The sequence below is a fragment of the Eptatretus burgeri genome, chromosome 5 (assembly GCF_056783735.1).
Source record: "Eptatretus burgeri isolate ZD-2024b chromosome 5, Ebu_testis_v1, whole genome shotgun sequence".
Lineage (NCBI taxonomy): Eukaryota > Metazoa > Chordata > Myxini > Myxiniformes > Myxinidae > Eptatretus > Eptatretus burgeri.
Window position 1 is genome coordinate 40,813,091 of NC_140965.1, and position 27,504 is coordinate 40,840,594.

Below are 27,504 nucleotides of genomic sequence, written 5' to 3' on the forward strand. Positions count from 1 at the left end.
GAAACCATGAACCAGTCACCCTAAGTCCATGAACTTAGCACTCTTCTGATTCACAGTTCCAGACCCATGGAGACCAACACATGTCTCATAACCATCCCCATCAGTTCCAGTCAATGCATTGAAATCCCCCAAGACTAGAAGAGTATCTCACTTGGGGCAGTGATCAACCACAGATTCGAGCGAGGCATCGAATGCGTCCTTCACGGTGAGATCACTCGCCTCAGTCGGAGCATTTCCAGAGACCAGGGAAATGACACCCAAGGAGTAATGAATCCTAAGTCTCATACGCTCGTTGACCGGTGTTACCTCAATTATCATTGGAGTCAGCTTGTTGGACACAGCTACAGCAACTCCTTGGGAATGGTAACGATCAGCATGACCAGACCAACAGTTGGTATAACCACCCACCATGGTCTCACCACTGGTCTCCAAACCTTAGAGAGTGCTGCAATACCGATGTTCAAAAGCTTGAGTTCAGATGATAGCAGACAGGTGATCATCCTCTCTTCAGGCTAGGACATTTCAGGCACCAACCCGAAGGAACCACCTCAGGTTAACCCAAGGAGACCTCCTTCTCGTGGATGACACCTCAGCACCACCCGGACACATTACTGCAATCTGACCCGAGAAGGTTACCCTGTGGTTTTCCTCCTATCATGAAAGAGTGGGGGTCCCGAAGGCTTTACCCCAATCCCGTCATCCGGTGAGCTGCCCTGTGGAGGGCAGCGACACAAGAGGTACTCCCACGGAGTAGGTTTTCAATTCCCTTTGAGTTTTTCTTGTGTTTTGCAGTGATGGGTTATATGGTGGCCGGAGTGCAAGCCCTGCCACCAATCTCCTGAAAAAAGTAACAACTGCAGGAGGATGTCCACAGACACAGTTGGGCACTGGATATGGATGACCATTGGCTCACAAGGAGCTCCTCCGCCCTTTGATCTTAGCTATTATCGACTGTTATTTTCTAGATCTTGACTATTATTTTCTACCTTCGTTCACCCACCCCACCTCCAAACCCACCTCCTTCCAAATTTCCAGTTGTCCTTCCTGAGACATCTTGTTTCTGTATCCATCTTGTCCACCCCATGCCTTCTTTCTTGCCCCCCATTTCTCCCCACACCCATTGTTTGTCCAAGTCTCCCTCTGTTTTGTCCTTCAACCCTGCTGTTGGTGCCACACCCCCCTCTTCCTTTTTTTTTTTTGAGCTTTGATCCATTCAGTGTTCAAGCTCTTCCACGAGCCTTGTCTCTGTGTCCAGAAAAATATATACACACAGTTAGTTTCGCCAAACCTTGTTACTTTCCCCCAATCAAGGCTACCTGCTCACCTCATTATTACCTTCGGAAAACATGGTTAAACAATTGGTGAAACCAAGTTGGACAGATGTTTTAATCTAATATATAAAAGGAGCTTGGGTTCGGTGTGCTTGCGTCCGTCCCTACCTGCATAGTCCATCAGCAATAATGCTACCCCTACACAGCATAGCACTTCTATACATGAATATGCAGCATATAACGTGTTGCACATACACGCATTGGAAAGTTTGTTTCCTGGCATGGCCCACGCCTAATATGTACCCCAGTTTATCTGACCAGATCTGAAGGGGAGGGCAAGAATTTTGTTATTTTGTTTTGATCTTCCCTCTTAATGTGGTGTTGTATATTCAGAATTCAGCATCGAAAAAGGCTGTGATGAATATCCCATTAAAACTGTCCCCTCCTTGCTCCCTGGGTGTATATAGTTCGGCCAGTATGTATACATGCCTATTTTTATTTTTTTTTCCCATTAATGATTTTTTTTTTTAGCAATTACGCAAAGATTGGTATTCCCATCATCGGAATGATGGATCTTATATTCTCTAGTGTTGATAAAGAATACATGAGGTCAACTTCAATTTTCAACCCTTGCTTCACCCCCAACCACCCCTTCAAAAAAAAAAACAAAAGAAGAAAAAGAGCAATTAGAGATTTCAGACCTTCACCAGGACTTGTTTTGTGTGGTATTTGTCTATTGATGTTACAGAATTAAGAGACATAACTACAAATGCCACTTTATAACTCTCCCATCCAAAGGCAGAACCTAGTAACTCACTTCTAATTGATTTTGAGAAAACAAAGAAAAACTGCATATATATATATATATATATATATATATATATATATATATATATATATATATATATATATATATATATATATATATATATATATATATATATATATATATATATATATTAAAGCCGTATCCATTCGAGAAGATTTGATTATTCCTTTACAGATGTTAGAGCACTGCCATTTCGATGTCATGTGACTAAAGCGTGGCATCAGATTGGTCCATTGAGATGCTAGGTTTTTTGTGGTATTTACCAAATTCTATAGGAGTTGCTAGGTCCTGCCATGAGTGTACAAGCTTATGTAGGGAACAGATTACAAAAACTTACACTAACATGAAGCCTATAACCTAGTAACTCCAAAATTAGTATTAACTCAGTTTTGATCAAAAAAATAGTTACTTGGTTTTGTCTTTGGACGGGAGAACTGCTGGCAGGGATGACTGGGGTACCAAAACGCCCCGCTTTGATTGGGTACCTGACCCTGGCCCATGACGTTTATTATTATTCAATTGAATTCAGAATGGGATTAAAATAAATTCAAATCAAATGGAAGACCAAATAGGTACAGTCCTGCATTGGAGTAATCAGAAGGAACCCGAACAAGCAAAAAGCAAAGATGAAGTCATCAGGAGGAACCTGGATAGGAATCACATTTCAGATGCTACTCCTCCACTCAAAAAAAAACCTAGATCAAAAAGCAAAAATAAATTCCAGCTGCCAGATCCGATCATGAGTCCGATCAAGTTGAAATTTAAAACATGTACTCCCCACCACGACTCGATCATAATTGTGAAGTTTCACTTCGATTGATGAAGCAGTTACAGAGAAAATATTATTTAATATTTTTCTTCAATCCAATATGGCTGCCAAACCCGTGACCTATGACGTTATATGTGTGAATGTTTTGTTCCTCATGGATAGGCAGTTGGTCATATGTGTAAAGTTTCACCTCGATCTGTTCAGCCACTTCAATGAATTTTTGAAGGTTTTTAAATATATATTTTTATTTTTTAAACAACATGGCTGCCAAATCATGTGACCAATAATGTCAATTTTGTTTTCTGTGGACCATTTTATCTCAAGATGACCCTCAAATTTTCATACTGATCAGATGTAGCGTTCTACATGTGCAATTATGACATCATAACGAAGACACCTATGAAGTCATGAAAAAAAAAAAAATCACACCTACTCCCAATGAGTACTTGCCGTGTGCTGAATTTTTTCCTTGGTGCTGTTTCAGAGATAGAGAGGTCCAAAGTTTTCCCATTTTTCCAACATGGCTGCCATACCACATGACCTATGATGTCATAATTATCAATAAAATATTCTGCATGAGTAGTCCGCTCCTGTGGTGGGATTTCGCTCTTGAACAGCAGCGGAAAAATCCCGCAGTTGTACACAAAATAAATAAAGGAACGAGCTGCTCACCATAAAGGAACGAACCACAACTTCAGGCATTTGAGGGAGTTGGTAGTGCAGAGAGGCAGCTGTGGCATGGTCGGTAACCTTAAAAAGAAGAAGAAAACACTTCCTGTTTTTTGATTCCTTGGCCCAACTCAGTGGTAATGGATGTTAATGTTCTCGAAAGACACATTAAAAAGGGGGAAAACAGCACCAACTTCGAGAAGGAAGGCAAAAAAACAAAAACAAATAGAAAGAGCACAATCGATTATATATAATGGAGAAAATGTATGTCCGGTCACTAACCCACGTGACTAAATGTCTCTTAATTACGTACGGTTTCAACGTCGGCTGCACCATGACTAACTACGTCTAATTACGTACTATTGCAAACGTACCTTTTAAACCTTTACACCCTTTCGACTGCTGAGATCCCTGACACCTTTGAAGACCCTTTATATGCCATTAGACATTTACATCCTTTAGAAATTAGACCCTGCTATTGGAGCATACCCCTTAGAGTTTAGACCATCTTGAACGTTTTAGACCCACACCACACAAACATCGAGCGTCTTCTTGCAAAACAGACAATACTTTTTCAGCTAGTAATGCACAAACTCGACCCACCAGGATGGGTACTCTGTTCGTAATAATAAAAATGCTGTCCATGAGCATTTGGATGTCGTAGTTTGAAAAGAAAAGACCACAATATACACAAACCTCATATGTTTTAACTCGCAAATACCTCGTACATTACACTTGATACTTTGGTAAGTGTCCACCACCAGCAAAAACTATCTTTTCTCTCGGATTTACTGCTCGTAAGGGAACATCCTTGTATACAGGTGAATGCATACAAAAACAGGTGAAAATATAAAGAAATATATATATATATATATATATATATATATATATATATATATATATATATATATATATATATTAAAAGAGCAACTGAAGGTCATTGAAACATCTGCAACGCATGCAACTGTGAAGTGAATGGCACAATTAAATAAACAATTTTGCATTTGGCCTACAAACAATTCAGCAAAAAAAAGAGATCCATACCATTTTGATAGTTTGTCGGATCGTCAAAGCTGCCACCCAAAATGAACATTTCTCACAGACCCCCTGAATTGTACGCATCGTGTTCGCTGCTTTGTTGAGACATTGACATGAGCACTCAACGGTGTACGGTGAAACCAGAGACCGAGACAAAGCCGCAGAATTACAAGAGTGCTTGAACTTCGTCCAGGACCCAAAATAGCCACACTGTTGACATCCTCAGCTTCACAGGCTCGGGATGAAAAAGCATTTAAACTTCTCCATACCCCATGGGTGACTAATCAACTGCAACATCAACCAACGAGAGTCACCACAAATGCCAAAGCTGTCTTTGTACAAAAATCCAAAATTTGCCTCCAAAAACTAATGAGGACGCAAAGTTTCAAAATAACTTGCCGATCCTCTTTCTGCATCTCCAGTCACGTCCCCTTTGCCTTATTATGCAAGGGACAAAATTAGAGGAGCTTTATTCTCTACCAAAGCTTTATCTCTCTACCGTGAAAGCGGCAGCTCCAGATGGCATCTCACCGACTTCATAAAGAATTTGGGATCCCAATTAACGAGAATGGTTTTCCTCGTACGAGTACATGGATATTCATTCCACCAGTGAAGTACCACAGATTTGGAAGGAGGTGAAGGTCATTGCTATCCTCAAGCTGGGGAAACGGACAATGACCTCTCGAGTTACCAGCCAATACCACTCCTACCCTTCGGCTTACAAACTGATGGAGTGACTTGCACACCAATATTACTTTCTTCTTCCCATAGAACAAGCAGGTTTAAGACAGGTTTGAAGTAGCGTTAGTCACTCTCACTACGAAGTAGTTACAGTTGGTTATAACAGGTTGTGCCAACATAGAGTACACTAACCATGTAGCCATGGATCGAGGCCAGCTTTCACTGCGTCCTGAAGATCAGCACTACGTTTGTGGACCTATCATCAGCCTTTAATACAGTCTGGAGACAAGCAATGTGATGAAAATGGCCAAATTTTTCCGACGTTTCACTACTTTGCAGCTGTAGGTTTCGAGCATTTCTCAGAGAGCAGCTAATCTCTCTCGTAACCCTCAATGATGCACCACCTTAAAGCTCCTTTGTGACCCCACCACTTTTTCATTCATGTACAAGATGGAAGATATTTGCTTGTATGGAAAATCCCACTAAGGAAGCATGAAGCCTTAAAAATACAAACCATTTCCTCACCAAAGATTTTAAAACAAAAATGGAGAGCGAGAAACCTTTTACAATAGTGATGTCATTGTAACTGTCCAAGACTGAAATTTTATACCATTGGAATAAACGGCTTACAACTTATATTGGAATAAATAAATATATATATTTTTTAACCGTGAATAAGTCCAGAAGAGTTATTTCTTAGTGTTATGAAACGACCACGCATGTGCATGAAAACGAAGCTCAAAATACTCACTTTTTGAAACACTTGGTATTGTGACTTGGTCCACAAGTCGAGCTAAAAAAAAAAAACAAATAATCATGGACTTACAAAATTTGGACAAGGGAAGAAAGGTGTGGTACATTCATCAATTTGTTTACCACAAGGGGGCAATGCTATACAGGTAACCATGAAATGAACAGCACACTGAACACGAGTGAAAATATTCATGTTACACAGATAGGACAGTTGTCCACAGGCACAAGAGATACATTTATGCTCCAAATAATGTGATATTAACCTTTCACTTTTTAAATAGGAATCTTAGCTCAACTATTGCACAACTCGGGGTTTAATGGGTGTCCATCGCTTGTTGGGCTGCTCTAACGTGTTCCAATCATAAACCATCTAAAGCTTACCGTTTAGTGGCACATACTATGCTCACACTGAAGCTGCACAATCCCTGTCGTAGACAAAAGGAGTCCAAGCTTATGACATTCTCCCGAGACACAGACATCGGACTAACCCACATTATGGCATGCAATGCAATTCTGTTCTTACAAACCCACAAATCAATGGCAATTATGAAGCTGCTGTGGGCCAAGATTGGCACCAGCAGAGAACTACAAGGTCAATGTTGGATCCTGAAACATTTAGTGGGTCCTTCACCCAATATGAAGCCAATCAATACAATTTGTAAACAATGACTCAAAAGTTCAGAGAAGAGGAGAAAGGAATAGGAATGCAGTTAAAAGAGGGATGTAAATATATACATTAGAACACAACAAAAAAAATGAATGAAAACCACTAGATACATGAGGATCATGGACATAACTTGTAAGATATATACAGGGACATGGTGTGGGTGGAAGATGTATAATGGGAAGCTACTGCAAACTTGGATTTGACACGCAAGGAGGAAATGAGTACGGGGGGGGGGGGGGTACGTACAAGTCATGCTTGAGAATAAAGGCCATCTTAGGCATATTTTGGATGCAAAGAAGGGGCGAGGAGAATTGAGAGAGGAGAGGGGGAGGAACAGAGGAAATGATGTGAATCAAAAACTCCAGCGATTATTGCGCACACTTGTACACAGCAATGAGTTATTATCCCTCGCCAACCAACGAAGTTGGCAGGGATATAGAAATGGGTTCCGCCGTCCGTCCGTCACATTTCGTTTCCGGAGCTTATTTAATCTTATTTTGGTTTTCAAATTTGACAAAAAGGAAAAGCCCACTATGCTCACACTGAAGCTGCAGGGATTGTGCAACTTCAGTGTGAGCACAGTATGTGAGCATAGTATCTATGTCTAGTGTTTACTCTCTGTATGCAAAGAGTAAACACGAAATATAGAAGGACAAGACTTTATTAACATGATACAATCTGGAAAGTGGGAAGGAGAACCAACACCCCCATTCGTCTTCCTCCTGCCTCAGATTTCACAGATAAGCAAACAATAACCACCCCAAAAATAAGTAAACAAAAGAACACCAAAATTAGAGGAAGGGTTAAAAATCAAGGATAAAAAGATAGGACTTGTTACTTTATATGATACACAAATAAGCGTGAAGGTTAGCTTTTAAAGAAAACTGGTCAGTGGGACTGGTGAGCTTCGCAATCCACATCATTTCACAATTTTATTTCGAGTTTACAGAAATAAACGAGCAAAACACACGAATATCGGAAACATATTTTATGTTGACCGACGTGTTCTTCTCTTTTGGATCAGTGCTCACTAAAGTGATATTGGCAGATCTGTTTAGGACGATCTTCATTAACCCTCCCGAAGCCCACCTCTTTCCAAATTCCCAGTTTTCCCACCTGAGAGTTTGCTTTTGTGACCATCTTTTCCTCCCCTACCCCTCATTCTTCCACACATCCATTACCTGTTCAAGTATCCCTCTATTTTGTCCCTCAACCCTGCTATTGGTGGGTTTCCCCCTCTCTTTCTCTGCTGTTCCTTTTGTTTCGTTACATCCTGATCTGTTCTATGTCCCAGCTCCTCCACGAGCATCGACTTTGTGTGTGTGTGTGTATAATATATGCATAAACAAACACAAACACAAACACAAACACAAACACAAACACAAACACGTTATGTTTGTGGGGTAGATGGAGGAATTTCATAGGAGAGACAGGATCGTATAGAGTTGCTTGGCCCATGCACATATAGGAGACATCTCAATGTAAATTAAGTGGGGAGACTGTGAGCTTAAGTGTTACTTGTAACCACGGGGGGGGGGGGGGGTGGGGGGGGTGATACGGTGTTAATTAGATAGGGGTTAAGGATAATTTTCCCCAGTATGTAATTGCCCCCCTGTGACCTTTCCCGATGTTTTTGTATCACAAACGAATAATGATACAATTACTATATATATATATATATATATATATATATATATATATATATATATATATATATATATATATATATATATATATATATATATATATATGAAGAAGTATTTGATACACCGTCGATTTTGCAGGTTTTCCCACTTACAATGCACGTAGAGGTCTGTAATTTTTTATCACAGGTACACTTCAAGTGTGAAAGACGGAATCTAAAACAAAAATCCTGAAAAATCACATTGTATGATTTTTAAATAATTAATTTGCATTTTATTGCATGAAATCTGCATAAAAGACAGCTGTCCACACTCAATCAATCAGACTCCAACCTCTCCACAATGGGCAAGACCAGAGAGCTGTCTTAGGACATCAGGGCCAAAAGTGTAGACTTGCACAAGGCTGGGATGGGCTACAGGACAATAGGCAAGCAGCTTGGTGAGAAGGCAACAACTGTTGGCACAATTATTAGAAAATGGAAGAAGTTCAAGATAACAGTCAATCTCCCTCGGTCTGGGGCTCCATGCAAGATCTCACTTCGTGGAGCCTCAATGATCATGAGAAAGGTGAGGGATCAGTCCAGAACTACACGGCAGGACCTGGTCAATGACCTGGAGAGAGCTGGGACCACAGTATCAAAGAAAACCAGAAGTAATACACTACGCTGTCATGGATTAATATCCTGCAGCACATGCAAGGTCCCTCTGCTCAAGCCAGTGCATGTCCAGGCCCGTCTGAAGTTTGCCAATGACCATCTGGATGATCCAGAGGAGGAATGGGAGAAGGTCATGTGGTCTGATGAGACCAAAATAGAGCTTTTTGGTTAAAACTCCACTTGCCATGTTTGGAGGAAGAAGAAGGATGAGTACAACCCCAAGAACACCATCCCAACTGTGAAGCATGGAAGTGGAAACATCATTCTTTGGGGATGCTTTTCTGCAAAGGGGACAGGACGACTGCACCGTATTGAGGGGAGGATGGATGGGGCCATGTATCGTGAGATCTTGGCCAACAACCTCCTTCCCTCAACAAGAGCATTGAAGATGCGGCGTGGCTGGGTCTTCCAGCATGACAACGACCCGAAACACACAGCCAGGGCAACTAAGGTGTGGCTCCGTAAGAAGCATCTCAAGGTCCTGGAGTGGCCTAGCCAGTCTCCAGACCTGAACCCAATAGAAAATCTTTGGAGGGAGCTGAAAGTCTGCGTTTCCCAGCAACAGCCCCAAAACCTGAAGGATCTGGAGAAGATCTGTATGGAGGAGTGGGCCAAAATCCCTGCTGCAGTCTGTGCAAACCTGGTTAAGAACTACAGGAAACGTCTGATCTCTGTAATTGCAAACAAAGGTTTCTGTACCAAATGTTAAGTTCTGTTTTTCTGATGTATCAAATACTTATTTCATGCAATAAAAGGCAAATTAATTATTTAAAAAAATCATACAATGTGGTTTTTCAGGATTTTTGATTTAGATTCCGTCTTTCACAGTTGAAGTGTACCTATGATAAAAATTACAGACCTCTACGTGCTTTGTAAGTGGGAAAACCTGCAAAATCGGTAGTGTATCAAATACTTGTTCTCCCCACTGTATAAATAAATAAATAATAAAAAAAAATATATATATATATATATATATATATACATACATACATATATACACACACACACACACACACACACACACACACACACACACACACACACACACACACACACACACACACACACACACACACACACACACACACACACACACACACACACACACACACACACACGTGTCCCGAAAAAATGTACTCACATTTTGGCTCCTCATAACTGAATTTTTAATTTCTTTCCATATAATATCAAATTGACCCTAATAATGGCAGAAGTACGAATAGGTGTTGAAGAAAGAAAATTTATCATAAAGTGCTACTGGAAGCACGAAAACATCATGGAAGTGCAAAGACAATTTAGAAGACATTTTCACAAAGATCCACCAACGCGATACACCATTGCTCGCATCCGAGATAAGTTTGAAACAGATGGAACTGTGTATGACGTCCATAAGGAGCATTCAGGAAGACCATGGTCATCAATCACCCCCGCAAAGGAAAATCAATTGCTGGAAACCCTCCGCCGATCCCCATGGAAATCTGTACGACAAATGGCTCGTGAGACAGGAATCCCAAAATCAAGCGCCCATCGCATTTTGAAGCAAATTAATTGGAAAAGTTACATTCCAAAATTAATCCACGCTCTAAATGAAGACAATCCTGACCGGAGAGCTGAATTTTGTGAGTGGTACCTGGGCAAATGCGAAAAAGATGCAGCATTTCCATCCAAAATAGTTTGGAGCGATGAGGCCAGCTTCAAGTTAAATGGCTCAATTAACCGACACAATTGCACGTACTGGGCTCCTGAAAATCCGCATGTTACTATGGAACACCATTTAAACTTACCAGGGGTTACAGTGTGGTGTGGGATATCAGCATTGGGCATCCTAGGCCCATTCTTTTTTGACCAAACTGTCACTGGGGATGTTTACTTAAACTTTCTGCAGGAATCCGTCGGTCCATGTGTCGAAGAGATATTTGGTGACGAAGAGATTTACATTTTAGCAGGATGGAGCACCTCCCCACTCCCACCGTGATGTAAGGGCCTATCTTGAAGCAACTTTTTCGAACAGATGGATTGGGCGAAGAGGTCGTGTTGAATTACCTGCGCGTTTACCCAGACCTCACTCCAATGGACTTCTTTTTATGGGGATATCTCAAAGAAAAGGTTTACGGCTCAAAACCAGCAACAGTCGATGAGCTGAAAGAGGAAATTGAAAGACAATGTCTTGCAGTTCCAAATTAAATGATTCGTAACGCTGTTGAATCCATTGGTCCACATTATCGGCTGTGTTTGGAACGTGATGGTCGTCAGTTTGAACATTTGCAAACATGCATTTATCCATTGATACATTTAACCATTAATCTTGTTTCTAAGTCAATAAACAATGCATTTATTATCATTTATAGTGAGTACTTTTTTGGGACACCCTGTATATATATATATATATATATATATATATATATATATATATATATATATATATATATATATATATATATCTATCTATGATTGACCCCTCCCTTGCTCCTTCACCCAAAGTAGCTGCATAAAGCAACCCAAGAAGACTTATGCAAGGTAAGTGCTAAGCGCTGTTTCGAACCCTTCCCAGGGTTCCTCAACAACTATAAAGACGTTCACACATCGTACACACACGAGAATCCCAATGCTAAACACTCCCCTTAGCGACTGGACCGGTTTCATCACTTATTGGTGAATCATCAGCAATCGCGTAGACAGCAATGCTGACCAATGGTGCTCTCAAGTATGTGCCACGTGCAAACGTCAAAAGCAGTCAATATATAAATAAAGAAAGACCCACCCACATCTCTCACCTGTGAATTGAGGGAATAGCCAATCAGCTCTCACCTAATCGACTACGCCTTGCGCTTAGCACTTACCTTGCGTAACTCTTCTTGGGTTGCTTTATGCAGTTACTTTGGCTAGAGGCGCATGGGAGGGGTCAATCATTTATATTATCCTAGCCACCTGGGTGTAGTCAATTAGGTGAGAGCTGATTGGCTATTCTCTTCATTTACAGGTGAGAGGTGTGGGTGGGTCTATATATATATATATATATATATATATATATATATATATATATATATATATATATATATATATATATATATATATATATATATATATATATATATATATATATATATATATATATATATATATATATATATATATATATATTTTCAATTTTGGTGAAGATCTGAGTCTGGATGCAATTTTTTATTTTATTTTTAAAAGTTTTTCTTTCGTGATTCTTCACTATTGAGAGATCGGACCAAAAACGATATCGAACATGATATCTCAAAAAGTTGTGGACAAGTTGTGACAAAATTTGGTGGATGAGTTGGTTCGGTGGCAAGAACAAGCCGATTTGATTTTGGTTCAGGTCCGGATCCAGATCTGGCCTTTCAGTGGGATACAAAACGTAACCTGTTCAGCCCGGCACTGTACCAAGTGCCATTCTAGTTTCTATCTGCGGCTGGTCCGTGAAGGACATTGCCTTCTCTGCAGGACGCAGGTGTTGCACCTCGAGAAGCTTTCTTAGCAATTTAAATTTTCGTGCACTGCTGATGGTGATTTTGTGCTCCTTGCTCCTCCAAAGTTGGAGATTTGACCTTCTCATGACAAACAATCCGTTTTTATGGAGACTTTAGTGGAAGGTTTCAGACATTTTGAGCATTTCAGTTGCTGTTTGCAAGTCTAATCATTCTTCTACTTGACTTGACTCCACTTTTTCATTCTTCTTTCCCTTCATATATTTTTGCCTTCTTGTTCGTCTGTGTGTTGTGCCATCCTACAAAGAGACTTCTCCATCTACAACATGGACCAACTTTTAACCACTCATCCCAACTCTCTCTTCCTCAATTATTGTGGTGATTTCAGTTGTCACCGTGCAACTTGGCTGGGTGTTCGTACCCCTCTCACCAGCCATGGCACTTCAGCAAAGGACTTATGGGACGACTCAATCTGCGAACTTTCCAACCCGGATTTTTCACAATGGAAAACAGACTTGGTGATGACCAACATTCCCGCAAATATCTCCTGCTCTTCCTCTGCTCAAATTGGTTCATCTGATCATAAGCTTGTGAAAGTCAACATCTCTGGCTATTCTCAGAGAGCTGCCTCAATGCCAGCAAGTCTGGCATTTTATTCAAGCAGATTGGCAGGGATTGCAAGCAGCCCCTTTCTTCAGGATTGGTCTCCCATATGTACTGCCCCTGATGTTACCTCATCCTGGGAATTCTTCAACAGAAACCTGCTCATTCATGCACAGATTCATCCCATCCGGTCTTCATTAGCCAACCCTTCTTCCCACCCATGATACAATGAATCTGGTGGTGAGGCAGTTGCTCTGAAACAACTTGTGTTCTCTTCCTGGAAAGCAAACCCCAACCGAAGGCAATCTCAGCTCATTCCTCAAAGCCCGAACAAGTGTGTGTCCACTCTCAGGAGAGCCAGAAAACAACATCCTTCCAACTTCAAGATTGAACTTTCAAACTTGCCTCCCTCCTCGAAAACTTGGCCGTGCCTTGTTAAGTCTGTCTCTGGTGTATGCTCTCCTTCCATCTCTTCCCTCTTTTCAAATGGCACTACAGCTGACTTCACTCATGAGAAGGCTAAACACCTTCATTCTGTGTTTGCTTCCAAATTTTGTGGTCCAAACCCCTCTCTCTGTACCCACCCTACTCAGTCATACCCAACAACTGCACCTGTACTCTGTATCTTTTGCACCTGAGAAAATTCTGGCAACCCTCGACTGATTCTGCCACTGGACCAGGCGGCATCAGCTCACATGTCCTAAAAACCTGCTCTGCTACTCTTGTAGCATCCTCTCTCTGCTGTTTTCACCCTACTATTTGCCATCGGCCATCTTCCGTCTGCTTGGAAGTTAGCCAACATCACTGCATTGCATAAACAAGGTGCAAAAACAGATCCCCTCAACGACAGACCTGCCAGCTTATAATACGTGGCAGGTATGTATGTGTGTTTGAGATGAACAATATTCTGGTAACCAGTTTAACCATTTTATAAACCGAGATCATCTGACAAATGCAACCTCAATTGCAAGTTCATCAAAGTCACTCAATATCTTGGTGTTCCTTTGCATCTGGAATAGCCTGGTGAACAGGTGCTACAACACCTTGAGTTGTGTGATACAACACCTGTTTTAAAATAATTGCAAAGCTGTGATGCGTTTTTGTCAATATCCTAAATCCCAGTTTATCATTCGGATCTGTTGTGGTCACAAATAAGTCAAATTAAATGAGATGTCAGGTCAGGTCAGGTATGGGAGCATGCGCCAGAGCAGCGCGTCGTTGCGTCTACTTTCCGCCGGTGGCCTCCGTCTGGGGGCCTCCAGGGGCCTCCGTCTGACCATCCCCCAGGCAGATGCCTGGCCCATCCCCATCTCCTTGAGATGCCGATCAACCTGCTGCAACCACGAGGCACGTGGTCGGCCTATTGGCCTCCTCCACTCACGAGACTCCCTCGCTGAGAGAATCTGGTGAGCAGGATTAGTGTCATGAAAACGAGCCACATGTCCATACAGCCGCAGCTGAGGCTCATGGACTATGCCAGGTAACAAATCTCATTTGAGTCTCTCAGCAACCGCTTGCTGGACACAAAGTCCGACCAGCGATAGCCGAGGATTCTTCGAAGAGACCTGATACCAAAGGAATTAAGTCTCTGTCTCAGATCCTTGGTCAGAGTCCAAGTCTCGCATCCATAGAGCAAGACTGGAAGCACCAAGGACCTGAAGACTCAGACTTTCGTCCTCCCACACAGGTACTGGCAGTGCCACACCCCATTATCCAGTAAATCCATGACTCCCCAGGCCCGACCCAGACGTCTATTGACCTGTCACTCACAGCTGGCAGAGACATGAATATCACTGCCAAGGTAAGTGAATCTCTCCACGACCTCAACATCCTCACCACAAACAGGCACAGACAGGACAGCGGCATCCAAGATATCATTGAAAGCCTGGATCTTAGTTGTGACCCAGGAAACCCGTAATCCCAGCGGCTCAGACTCCTCATTCAGCACCCCGAGGGCCCCCAAAAGGATATGTAAAGTCTCTGCAAAGATGACTGCATCATCTGCGAAATCAAGGTCAGAGATCTTGACATTCCCAAACGATGCACCGCAGCTTGATATCTCAGACATCCTCCCTAGAATCCAGTCCATACAAGTGCTGAAAAGTGTGGGGGCCAGTACACACCCCTGACGAACTTCAGTAACAACTGGAAATAAGTCAGAGATGGTACCACTACATCACACAGCACTCTCAGTACCAGAGTAGAGTTCAGACATCAGATCGATCAGTTTTGGTGGCACCCCACGAAGACCAAGAATCCTCCAGAGGACATCCCGATTCACTGAATCAAATGCTTTACAGAGATCAACATAGGCTGCAAGCAGCCCCTGCCGAAACTCTCGCCTGCGTTCGGTGAGGACACGAAGAGCAAGGATATGGTCAATCGTTGACCTTTTTGGTGTAAAGCCTGACTGCTCTGGACGCTGGTGCTCAAGCAGATGGTGGCGAACCCTCTCAAGAATTATCCGAGCAAAGATCTTGCCCGGCACTGAGAACAGCGTCACCTCTCGGTAGTTGTTGCAGTCTTGGCGATCACCCTTCCCTTTCCAGAGGGACAAGGCCCCTCTTCCAGTCAGAGCACAGAACTGCATGCAATGACACGAGTGCAGCATTTCCACCAGCCTTGAGAAGTACAGCATGGATGCCACAGATCCCTGGAGCTTTACCCCATTTCAGGCGGTTCACTGCAGCCTGTTTCCACAAGCGAAGGTGGACCACAGTTGATTGGAGGGTCAGCAACTGGGATAGCAACACCCCTGACATCCAACTCGACAGCTGGTGGATCAGCCTGGTACAACCGCTCAAAGTAACCGGCTCAGCGGGCCTTCACTTCGGACTCCTCTGTCAAGAGTCTACTATCCTCTGCTCTAACTTCAGTATACCGAGGGATGGACTTGGTTGAACGCAATGAGCGAATTCCCCTGTAAGAGGACGAAAATCCCTTGAGCACAGGTGATGCTCTACCCCCTCACAAATTCCTCGCACATAGGCCTCCTTGTCCACCCTCAGTGCACGTACAGTTTTACGTCTCAGCTCCCTGAACAGCTCAGCTCTGCCATTCAGCCTGGCCCTGCGACTCTTGTCAGTGGTATCCAGTGTCCCTTGAGACAAAATTCTTCTTTACCCTTCTGTGAGTTCCAAGACATCCACCGGCAACATCAATGACGGTGGTCTTGAAGGCACTGCTCAACTCTTCAGGACCTCCCAAAGCACCCAGACTCTTCAAATCTCCACTCAGCTTGTTCGCAAACTCCTCAGCTACCCTCTCATCCTTGAGCTTGCCAACATCCAGCCGAGGCTGGGATGGTACCATTCTCCTGGATTTTAGGTGCAACTTCAGAGTTGCTGCAACAAGCCGGTGGTCAGTATTGAGGAACGGAGCACTCTGGTGGACCATGCAGTTCTGGATCATCCTCCAGCGAACATCAACGAGGACATGGTCAATCTCCTTTGCCACACCACCAGCGTTGGAATACCAAGTCCAGCGATGAGCTTGTGGGCGCTGAAACCATGAACCAGCCACCCTAAGTCCATGACTTCTTGCAAAGTCAAGGAACTTAGTGCTATTCTGGTTCATAGTTCCTGACCCATGGGGACCAACACACGTTTCATAACCATCCCTTTCAGTTCCAGTCGATGCATTGAAATCCCCAAGACTAGAAGTGTATCTCGTCTGGGGCACTGATCAACCACAGACTCGAGCGTGGCGTAGAATGCATCCTTCACGGTGAGATCACTCGCCTCAGTCGGAGCATGAACAGAGACCAGGGAAATGACACTCAAGGAGTGACGAATCCTTAGGCTCATAATACGCTCGTTGACCGGTGTTACCTCAATTATCATTGGAGTCAGCTTATTGGACACAGCTGAAGCAACTCCTTGGGAATGCTAACCATCAGAGCGACCAGCCCAATAGTAGGTGTAACCATCCACCATGATCTCGCCGCAATCCGGTCTCCGAACCTCAGAGACAGCTGCAATACCAATGTCCAAACGCTTGAGCTCAGATGATAACAGAGACAGGTGATCATCCTCTCTTAGGGATAGGACATTCCAGGCTCCCACCCGAAGGGACCGCCTCAGATTAACCCAAGGAGACCGCAGTCTGGTGGACGACACCTCAGCACCACTCCGAAACACTCTCCCGCAATCTGACCCAGAATGTTACCCCGTGGTTTCCCTCCAATCAGCAAAGATTGGGGGTCCCGAAGGCTTTGCCCCAATCCCGTCACCCGGTGCGCTGCCCTGCGAAGGGAAGCTGCACAGGAGGTACTCCCACGGAGTGGGTTTTCAGATTTCTTTGCGTTTTTGTGTTTTGCGGAATGAAGGGTTTTATGGTGGCCGGAGTACAAATCCTGCCACCAATCTCCTAATAAGAAGTAACCCAACTGCAGGAGGACGTCCGCAGACACAGTTGGGCACTAGATATGGATGGCCGTTGGCTCACAAGGAGCTCCTCCGCCGTTTGACAGGTTTTGTTTTTAATCCTGCTGGGTGTCCACATCCAAACACCCTCCTCACCAAAAAACCTGGTGGGGGAGACGGTTTAGTCGCTGACAACCCGACCATGTACACAGGTTAGCACAGGTTTACATGATACCTGTAGCAAGTCACAGATCTAATCTGGTCTGACCTGACACCTGAATGTCATTTCAATGACATGACTCAATGACTTGAGATGTCATTGAGCAAAATCCCCCAATGATTTTTCCTCTTTCCTCTTTCAAATGTGTGGTAGTTGTACAAGAAACATAACTCCTACCTACTGCATAATTCCTCTTCATCTTGTAGTTTTACCCCTTCTCTCTTCACATGTATGGTACATATTTGACATTCAATTCTCACCACTCAGCCACTGCACAGGTGGAGAAAAAATTTTGGTTCACTGAAAATGGTTCTGGTGTAATTTAAATCGAGATTTCTTCTTTGACATTAACCATTATAAATGCATGCAAAGAGTAAAAATCGAATAAAACAAAATAGAACAATTTTTTATTCAAAGCTTTCAACTCTTGGCATCGTATCATGAGCAATAACATTGCTCTGAAAACTGTGCCTCGAGACAGTGTTTAAAACCTCAAACCTGCCTCCATTTACCAACTGCCAGTGAATGAATGTACAAGAGAAAAGGAAAGAAACAAATGACCAGAATAATGTGCCGTACATACCGCTCCTTCCTCAGTGTGTGCGAGCTCGTGAAAGGCTCGTACAAGCACCCGCTCAATAATCAACGTCCGTAACACCACCACCGCACGCAGCACCTTACCCAAAGTAACCTACGGCAGTGGGAGAAAGATTACCAGGCATGAAAACGTTCTGGGCACTCCATTGCATTTCAAATGGATGGAACTGAAGGGTGGAAGCGAATAGAGTACGGTGCCATAAATGCAAAACAGACAGCAAATAGTTTTCAATTGTGAGGATGCAAACTGCAAAATCCTCTTACCACCACAATGACGGAAGTGCCTCCGGGACGGGACAATGACACAGACATGTCTGTGAACAGGCGATCCATCCGTGCGATGACCTCGTCTACATATCTATTGGGAAAAGGAGGGTTGAAAGCGAACATGGAATTTTCTTTCGCTGAAAACACCAGGATGAAACAACCCAAGATGAGTCAGATGACAATGCGAGTCTTCAATGATTTTCTTTTTCCACCTTAGGTTAATGGGAAGGACTTCGAGCAAACGTGTATTGGACTAGGATTCAATAACAAATTTGCCTGCATCATTACTGAGCTGTGGATGTGCCGCTGACACAGTGCCCCTGTACATTTGGCCATAAATCACAAACTTAATGGGTGCCGACCAGATGCTGATAGGTAAGCACAATAACTACTGAGTGACAGCATGCATTGAAATTTATTTGCTGCAATCATAGTCTCCATTCAACAATCACATAGCCTGCACTTGGGGATATGTTGAGATGATGACTCACTTTGATTCCTCTTGCCATTAGATCACAATCCCTTGATCAATGTACAAAATGGTTCGATAGAACCAAAGTGGAATACCTTTGGGAGTGTGTTAGTTTAATTACACCTTTCTTTTCTGCAATAACGGCGGTCCAAAGTTGACAAACACCATTTATTTCAGAACATGGTGGAACTATGGAGTTCATAGATTACAATAACCTGTGCATACTTCAATTTTAATAAAATAATGATTTTAATGATTGCTAAAAAAAAAGACAACATCCGAAAGTTTAGTGCTATTGAAGTGGTCTGGAAGCATTCCCGAACACCACCTTTATAAACCACTGCAATGAAACTTTAGTTTTTAAATTGAAGTCCTGGTACTGTAAAACTGGAGGTTCTTGGAAGCACCGTATTATGAAGGTGATTTGTTTTCCACAGCGCTCAAACATATATTTCACTTTAAATAGAGGTTTAAATAAGTTTAAGTAGGGTTACATATTTGAACTTTCAAAAAAGAAGACACTCCAGAGGGGGACACTCCAAAAAAAGAAGAGGGCACTCTGGAGAGGAACACTCCGGAAAAGGGGACCCTCTTTTCAAGAATTTCCTTTACGTATTGAGCAATTGTATTGGCACTCATTAGGTGTGTTCCGGACCTCGATTAATTTTGACTGCAAACTGCCGTTCTTCCAGTCAAAACGCTGAATTACTGGAACTATTGTGCTTGTTCGAGTCCACATGAGATTGTGCCAAATCACTATGCGGATCATACACATGATCCGCAGTGGCGACCCCTAACAGGAGCAGCCGAAAGAAGAAGAAGAAGAAGAAGAAGAAGATATATATATCAAAAAAATATATAAAAAAATATCTATATATATATATATATATATATGTATATATATATATATATATATATATATATATATATATATATATATATATATATATATATATATATATATATATAAATAAATATCTTCTTCTTCTTTCGGCTGCTCCCGTTAGGGGTTGCCACAGCAGATCATCTGTTATGATCCGCATACTGATTTGGCACATGTTTTACGCCGGATGCCCTTCCTGACGCAACCCTGGTCGCCTCTTACGACACAGGGATCTGGTACACCTATTCTAACCGGGGTATACACCGGCCCAGTACACTGGTACTCACTTCGCCGACCTCGGAAGGATGACAGGCTGAGTCAACCATATATATATACATATATTTATATATATATCTATATATATATACACACACACATATATATATATATATACACAGTCACCCCCCCCCCGTTTATCACGGGGGTTACGTTCCAAACCCCCCTGCGAGAAGTGAAAATCCACGATGAATGGATGCCTCCCAAAAAAAAAAAAAAAGACTCGTCTGGTCTGGTCGGCTTGGCAGTGATCGGGTTCGAGGTGCCGGAGATCGACTCGTCTGGTCTGGTCGGTTTGGCAGTGCTCGTCCACCCGCAGCAAACCTCTTTCCTTCCCGAAGCATATGGAGCACCTTAACTTTCTCCTGGAGCGTCAGGACCTTCGTCTGGCGCTTCGGTTCCTTGCCAGAAGCCTTAGAAGGTGCAGGGCATTTGGGTGGCATCGTTGGGCTTGGAGAAAAAAAATGTAGAAAATATTCGAAGTTCACAAGCGAAACTTTGTTTCTTGCGTTGTGTGACTGGTCGAGTGCCACGCGTTATAATTTATTGCTTAAATAATTTATATTTTATATATTATTACCACAATATACCGGGGGAATCCGCAGAAAAAATTAGTTAGGTTCCAAGGGAAAACCCGCGATGAACCGGGGGCACGATATAGCGGGGGATTACTGTATACACACACACACACACACACACACACACACACACACACACACACACACACACACACACACACACACACACACACACACACACACACACACACACACACAATCAATTTGCAGAGGATTAATAGCAATGGTGCTGTGAAATACAAATCCCTCAGACCCACTCTCTTCTCAGATCCTATGTATTTATTTATTTTTATTTAGATCAGATCCTATTTATCCCACAGAAAGAAATCTGATTTATTTATTTTTCTTTGCTGAAAAGGAAGGTTGATGCATCCAAGCCTGATGGTAGAACATCCCTCACACCCACTCCGTTCTCACATATACATGGTGGCCATAAAGTCTGGAAACAGGCGAATGAATACATTATAAATGGTTTATTTACATTACAATACATTATATGTTCAATGACATTATATGACATGTTCAATGTGTTGTCTCTCATGAGATGTGCACAGTTCAATGCGCTCTGCAAAATTGCAATGAACATGGTGCATTAATGCAGCATTTCCATCAATCCCTGCACATGCATCCATGATGTGTTGCCTCAGATGATTTTCACTGAATAAACCTGTGCCTTCAGCATACCCCAGAAGAAGTAATCAAGGGGGTTTTGATCTGGCGAGCATGCAGCCCACTCCATGGGGTCACGTCGTCCAATCCAGTTCGGGAAATTATCATCCAACCATTCCCTCACCATTCCTATGTTTCCAGACTTTATGGCCACCCTGTAGTATGCAGGCATTCTTGTAGAGTGTGACATACACACACTTTTCAGCTGTATTGTCAAATTTGATTCTTGACCTGACTAAGCAGTCAGACTGTTGCTTCTTAGGCAGGGGCATCACATTGAGAAGTGCACCATCTGTCGGACCCACTGTTGGTATTGACTGCTGCAGGAAATTAATGATCCCACAACGGCTTTCAATGAAGAGATGAGTTATTGCTGGCACTCCCAACAAATTGCAAATTCCTGTCCGAACTTGCTGTGTTTTCTTTTTAAGTCAAACTCTCCCAAGTTGGGGCTCTGGCACCTCATTACCATGGCTCATGGCAAAGTCTGAAGGCTGAAGCATGGCTGGAATTAGCAGAAGCAGCAGCAACAAAAATTAATAAACATATGCGGGGGGGGGGTGGGGGGGACATCACAAATTTTGCCCACTTTGAAAATAGGATTATAGAAAGTAGAGAAATGCAGTTCAAGACGAAAGCCCCATTCATACTTTCCAAAAAACTCTGAGCTTTCTTTTAAAGCCACTCACTCTCACAACAAATCACTTTAAAAAGAAGTTCCATTATTACTTTTTCCCCAAGTATGGATAGTGACCAAGACGTCACAAGCTAATGACACGTTGTGCTGTCATGCAACCATATACGTTATGGCGTCCATCAGTGTGAGGGGACAAGATACAAAACAAAGCACAGTCTTTATATGATGAACTGGGATGCGAAGGAATGCACTCTGGTTGGCAGGAACAAGAGTTGTTTCCTCAGGTTTGCAGAAAGGAAGATCCTGAGCAGGATTGGTTTGTGTACATTAATTCATAATTTCAAATCGCTGGGCACAGTGATGCACAGAATTCCTCCTGCGAGTTTGCAAAGGTTCCAAGGACTTGAAGCCATTTATAATGCAACAATTCGACTTACCTCTCGAGTGGGAATGTGGCTTTACTGCACAACAAACTCGAAGATGTACTGTACGCCACGTAGATTCCCAGAAAAGAAAACCATCTGACATGCTTGATAAGAGGCTATTAGCATCCAATGACACTTTTCCGAAATGAGAACAAGCAATTGAGCTTGATCTTGCCAATATGCGAGTTAACGAGGTTTGAATGAATGAAAAGCGCAGCATCATCTGCTCTGAAAGCAAGGCGTTGAAAAGTCTGAATTGGGTAGGAGGTGGGCGTTTTACATTTTGTCACCACAGCCGAGCTTCATCACGACGCATGCAAACATCCCGCTGCAGCTTCCACAGCGGTACTACAAAATTAATAGATGCTTTGTTTCCTGAGAATATGCTTTGACATTCATAACATTATGTGTCTGTTCTCCATTGTGTTTAAACATTGCAGGGGTAAACTGAGAATGAAGGTACAATAATAATCATGCTCTTCTTACGATGCATTTATCATACAAAGGCATTCCAATTAAAATGGACTGGGAATACAAATTAATGGGGTGGTGTGATCTAATGAAACACAAAATGATGCTGGCCCAGCATTAAACAACATTAGTGTACATCAATTGTCAATAACAAGGAAAAACATTAAAATGGTATCAATATATGCGTTCTCATTACACATGCCAGATTTCCGAGAGCATTAAGATCTCAGGAAATTGCACACTGCAGATGTTAGTGCCTCAAAAACCCTTATGAATCACTCGGGGCCAAATTGTATTTATATTTTCAATACTTGGCACAACTCAAATACGAATTCTTATTCGTTTTTTCCTTTTTGCAAAACCAGTCGAGTATTTGTGGTACTTTCAATGTGGACCTAAAGCAAGTTATTCACGTGAAAAGTAACGGAAACGGAGGAAAAAGAAATGGCTATAAAAACAAATGTCACGGATGTTGTGAAACTGAACTACTTGCAACACAGAATTTGAAGATTTAATTTGCCCTGGTTAGCTTATTTCTGTATGCAGAGTCGAGGCTCGTGGAAGAGCTAGTACTGGAACACTGAACGGATCAGGACGCAACAGGTCAAAAGGAACAGTGGAGAGAGGGGGAGGACATTGGGACCATACTCTGTGCAGAGCGTTGGTGCTGCTTAAGCAGTGTCCTTGGCTATTGGGCACAATCCTGGACGGGTCGCCACTCCGACACAGTATACCAGCATGCTGGCACTCATTTTGCCGACCTCGGAAGGATGACAGGCCGAGTTAACCCCACCTGGTATTAATTCAACAAATGAGCAGGATTTGAACTCAGGACCCTAGGATCCAAAGCCAGCCACCCTAATCATTAAGCCAACACCAGGCATAAGAGAGAGTGGGGGGGGGGGGGCACCAACAGCAGAGTTGAAGGCCAAGATAGAGGCAGACATGAACAAACAATGGGAATGGGGAGGAATGGTGACAGGAGGGTGGACAAGATGGATACAGAAGGAAACTCTCAGGAGAGAAAACTTGAAATTTGGAAGCAGATGGGGTGGGGGGGTGTTAACAAGGGTAGAAAAGATCATGGTTTTGGATGAGGGATGCTCTGAGATGGTTGTGAACAGCTGTCTTGAAGACCTGAAGAGTAGAATGACATTGAAGAGGATGTGAAAGTCGATTCCACAGGCAGGAAAAGAGAGGATCGAAAGAATGGAAATGATCAGTGATCCTGGATTTGGGTAGCATTCATCAATTACCTTCCTATTGTTCCTCTTTTACATTTTCTTATGGATTTCTCGACATCCAATAAGATTCTGTTTTCTTTATCACAATAGCATATAAATTAAAGTTCTCCAAAATTAAAAAAAAAATACTCTTCCAACAACCTTTCAACCAGACCTCAGCCAAATGTTATGTCTTCTATTTCACACTTAATTACTACCCCGACACCACCCATCCTTACTTATTGGCAATAAGACAAACAAACACTTGAGGCGCCGCGAGGAGGAGTGATGCAAGGGACACATCGGCCATTTTGGAGTTAATGCCATATAGCAGTACTTTAACCCTTACCCTATCATCCGAGCCTATCATCATCATCATATCATGAAAAAAATGTTGCTTACATCACTCCTCCTCGCAGGGCCTCATTTCTAGTTTTCCAAAATTGGCAAATCCTTTCCATTTTTTTTCAATGTCCATTCTTCACTTGATACCTTAATTCACTTAGAATAAGCCTCTCCGGCCATTGAAAAATAAAACGAGAACTTCATTCAGCACACAAGAAAGCTTCTTCCCAGAATTTGCTGAGAGGAATTTATTGCTGTGTATTGTCCAAAAATATTTTTGAAATAAAATAACTTTAAACACTATATCAAGGGAGTTTCAGTTAAGCATTTGAGGTGGAGTATTGAACTTACTGTGCAGGTACTGTCAAACTCGTAGGCTGAACTTTGACGCGTCGCTTGGCCGAGACTACCGTCTGTGCCGATGATCGCTTCAAGGACTGCTGGTTAAGTAGACTGCACACCAAGTTGGCATGCCATTGCAACTGTGCACACAAGAAAGAAAGCAGCATGAAAAAAACATGAGGATTTGTTTTACTTCTCAGATGCGTAGAGGTCAATCGGCAAGGACACAGCATGTCGATTCTAGCTCACATGGGTATGAGTGACCACCCAAAGAGATCTCTGTGGAGATGGCTCTTCCCAGAGGGGAACCCAACTATACTGCTGTATCAAAGTCATGGTGCTGTGTTCAGTCACCTGGCAAGTGCGCCCGTATGCACGCACGCGCACACACGCACACACAGTCATTTTGTCGAGGATTAACAGCAATGGTGCTGTGAAATACAAACACATCAAACATATAATATATTACCAAGAAAATTTGGAAATAACGTCAACACCTGAAAAGCTAAAGCGAAAGAAACATTATAGGCAATGTCAATAGATGCTTTCAAATCAGAGAAATTCTCTCCAAGTACAGCATAAAAAGAGAAAAAAAAAATCTGGAAACAAATAAAAGACAAGAAAATTAAGAGCTTTAGTTTAAAACATCTGGGGGCAGAGAAATTACAGTGGTGTTTTAGTGGTGGACAACATTTCATTAAAATGTAACAATAGATGAAGCTAAATAAATTTACACAACTATTCCAGACTAGCTGTCGTATTGGTTAGAGCATCAGCTCTGAGTCAAGGGAGGGCGGAGGGAGGTTCAAACCCGACTCAAGCAGTCATACCAAAAAGATTAAAAATGGTATGTGCCGCTCCCTTGCTTTTCGCTCAGCATATAAAAAAGGATAGAGCACGGATAAACAATCGGTTGGCAGCCATTGCACAGGCTTTGACGGATGAATGGCCTCCTGCGTTGAAGTTTCTTGGAAGGGGACTTGTATAAAGATCTGCACTGAGGTCATGAAGACCACAGGTAAAGCACACTAAAATTAACAGCGATGACTGGCCATTCAAACAAAAGATATCTACAAATCAGCAAAAATATTCATGTGGCCCAACATATTTTGAAGCAACAGATGTGAATTATTATTATTAATTTTTTTTGGGCCGATTGAAATGGCAATGGCAATTTCATTGATGTGCGCCATATAAAGTCTGTGCTATATACATGGTGTAGAAAAGCTTCTTTACAAAGACCAAGGTATTGCAAGTACCTGGGGGTGCACAAAAGAGCCCAGACTCGTGACAATAAACTTTAATATCCTTGAAAAAAAACAAAACAGAAAGGGGTTGGAATTCAGTTGTTTCTTTATTTTGCAAGTGGTTGTCAAAAAGTAGTTCACAGCATTGTAGGGTCTTGAAGCTTGAAGCTGTAAACACCTTTGCAGCAGTGTTGTAGTCAAGTTCACCTGGTCTGAGTACAAGCTGTTCGAGTCCAGCAGTCCGGAGTACTTGGTATTCAGAGTTTGAGTCCTGTGCTAAACATGCATTGGAAAGTGGCAAAAAAAACCCAATAAACTATTTGTGTTGATTTATTATGTAAATGAAGACAATTAAATATCAAAACCGACTAACAGTGTGACATGTAACTTGCATCAATATTTTATTCCATATTATGGCGCTCTTGCTGGAGTTTGCTCATTATTTTTGGACTGCAAAGTTTCTGATATTATACAAATCTTGTCCAGAACTATGGTAGTCAAAATTTACATTTATTGTCAACTGTCAAAATTATGAAATTCCAAAACAGCATCACACAAACATAGCTCAAACTGTAGACATAAATCATTCAAAAACAGTGATTTTAAGTCCGCTCGACTCTTGAAATATTGCCTGCAAATTAGACAATTATGCTACTTTTGAAGTTTTCATAAATAATGCTACTTGCTGCCAGGTATACAGTCGTGGCTAAAAATATTGGCACCCTTGCACTTTTTTCAAATAATGCAACATTTTTTTCCAGAAAATTGTTGAAATTAAAAAAATCTTTTGGTATCCACATCTGTATTTCGTTGGTTTGTGGTGGAACAAAACAAAAAAAATCTGAAAAAAATTACTAAATCTTAGCTTATTCCACACAGAAATCCTAAAATGGCCTGGACAATATTATTGGTAGTTGTTGGAAATAATTAGATTTCAAGCAGGTGATTCTCCTTTACTTTGGAACTGAACTCACCTGTGGTGAGTTGCAGGTGCCTGCAATATAAAAATCAGAAACTCAACCAGTTTGAATAGAGATAAGGAGTCATTCTGCAGTTTTGTGTCACTGTGTGTACCGCAAGGAGCATGGAGAAAAGAAAGAAAACCAGAGAATTGTCTGAGGAGGTCAGACACCAGATTGTAGCCAAGCATGGACAATCACAAGGCTACAAAGTCCATCTCCAGACCTTGATGTTCCTTTGTCCACGGTACGCAATGTTATCAGGAGGTTTAAGGCCCATGGCACTGTAGCCAACCTCCCTGGACATGGCCGCAAAAGAAAACTTGATTTTATTTATTTTATTTTTACCCTACACACCATGTTGTTTTGTCCAGTCTCCTATTTTCCTTGCAATTCATGCGAACGTCCCCCAATATCTACTCAAAATGCAGATTACAATCCGAAAAATAAATTGCTTCATATAAACAGTTTACACATATGGTACAATTATTTATA

General features: G+C 42.2%; 1 protein-coding gene across 5 annotated transcripts in view; it reads right to left on the bottom strand.

Annotated features, from left to right (window-relative positions):
* MED27 (mediator complex subunit 27) overlaps positions 1-27,504 on the bottom strand; it is a 157,746-nt gene that overhangs the window by 59,793 nt on the left and 70,449 nt on the right. For all 5 annotated transcript variants that reach the window (XR_015058276.1, XM_085881584.1, XM_085881587.1 and 2 more), the window contains 5 exons: positions 24,813-24,943; positions 18,480-18,573; positions 18,202-18,309; positions 6,009-6,050; positions 3,542-3,619 (listed from right to left, as the gene is read on the bottom strand). Coding sequence is in view for 4 of the 5 variants with exons in the window: in XM_085881584.1 (XP_085737710.1) it covers positions 3,542-3,619; positions 6,009-6,050; positions 18,202-18,309; positions 18,480-18,573; positions 24,813-24,943 (453 nt within the window). In the remaining variant the exon portion in view is untranslated. The remainder of the gene's footprint in view (positions 1-3,541; positions 3,620-6,008; positions 6,051-18,201; positions 18,310-18,479; positions 18,574-24,812; positions 24,944-27,504) is intronic.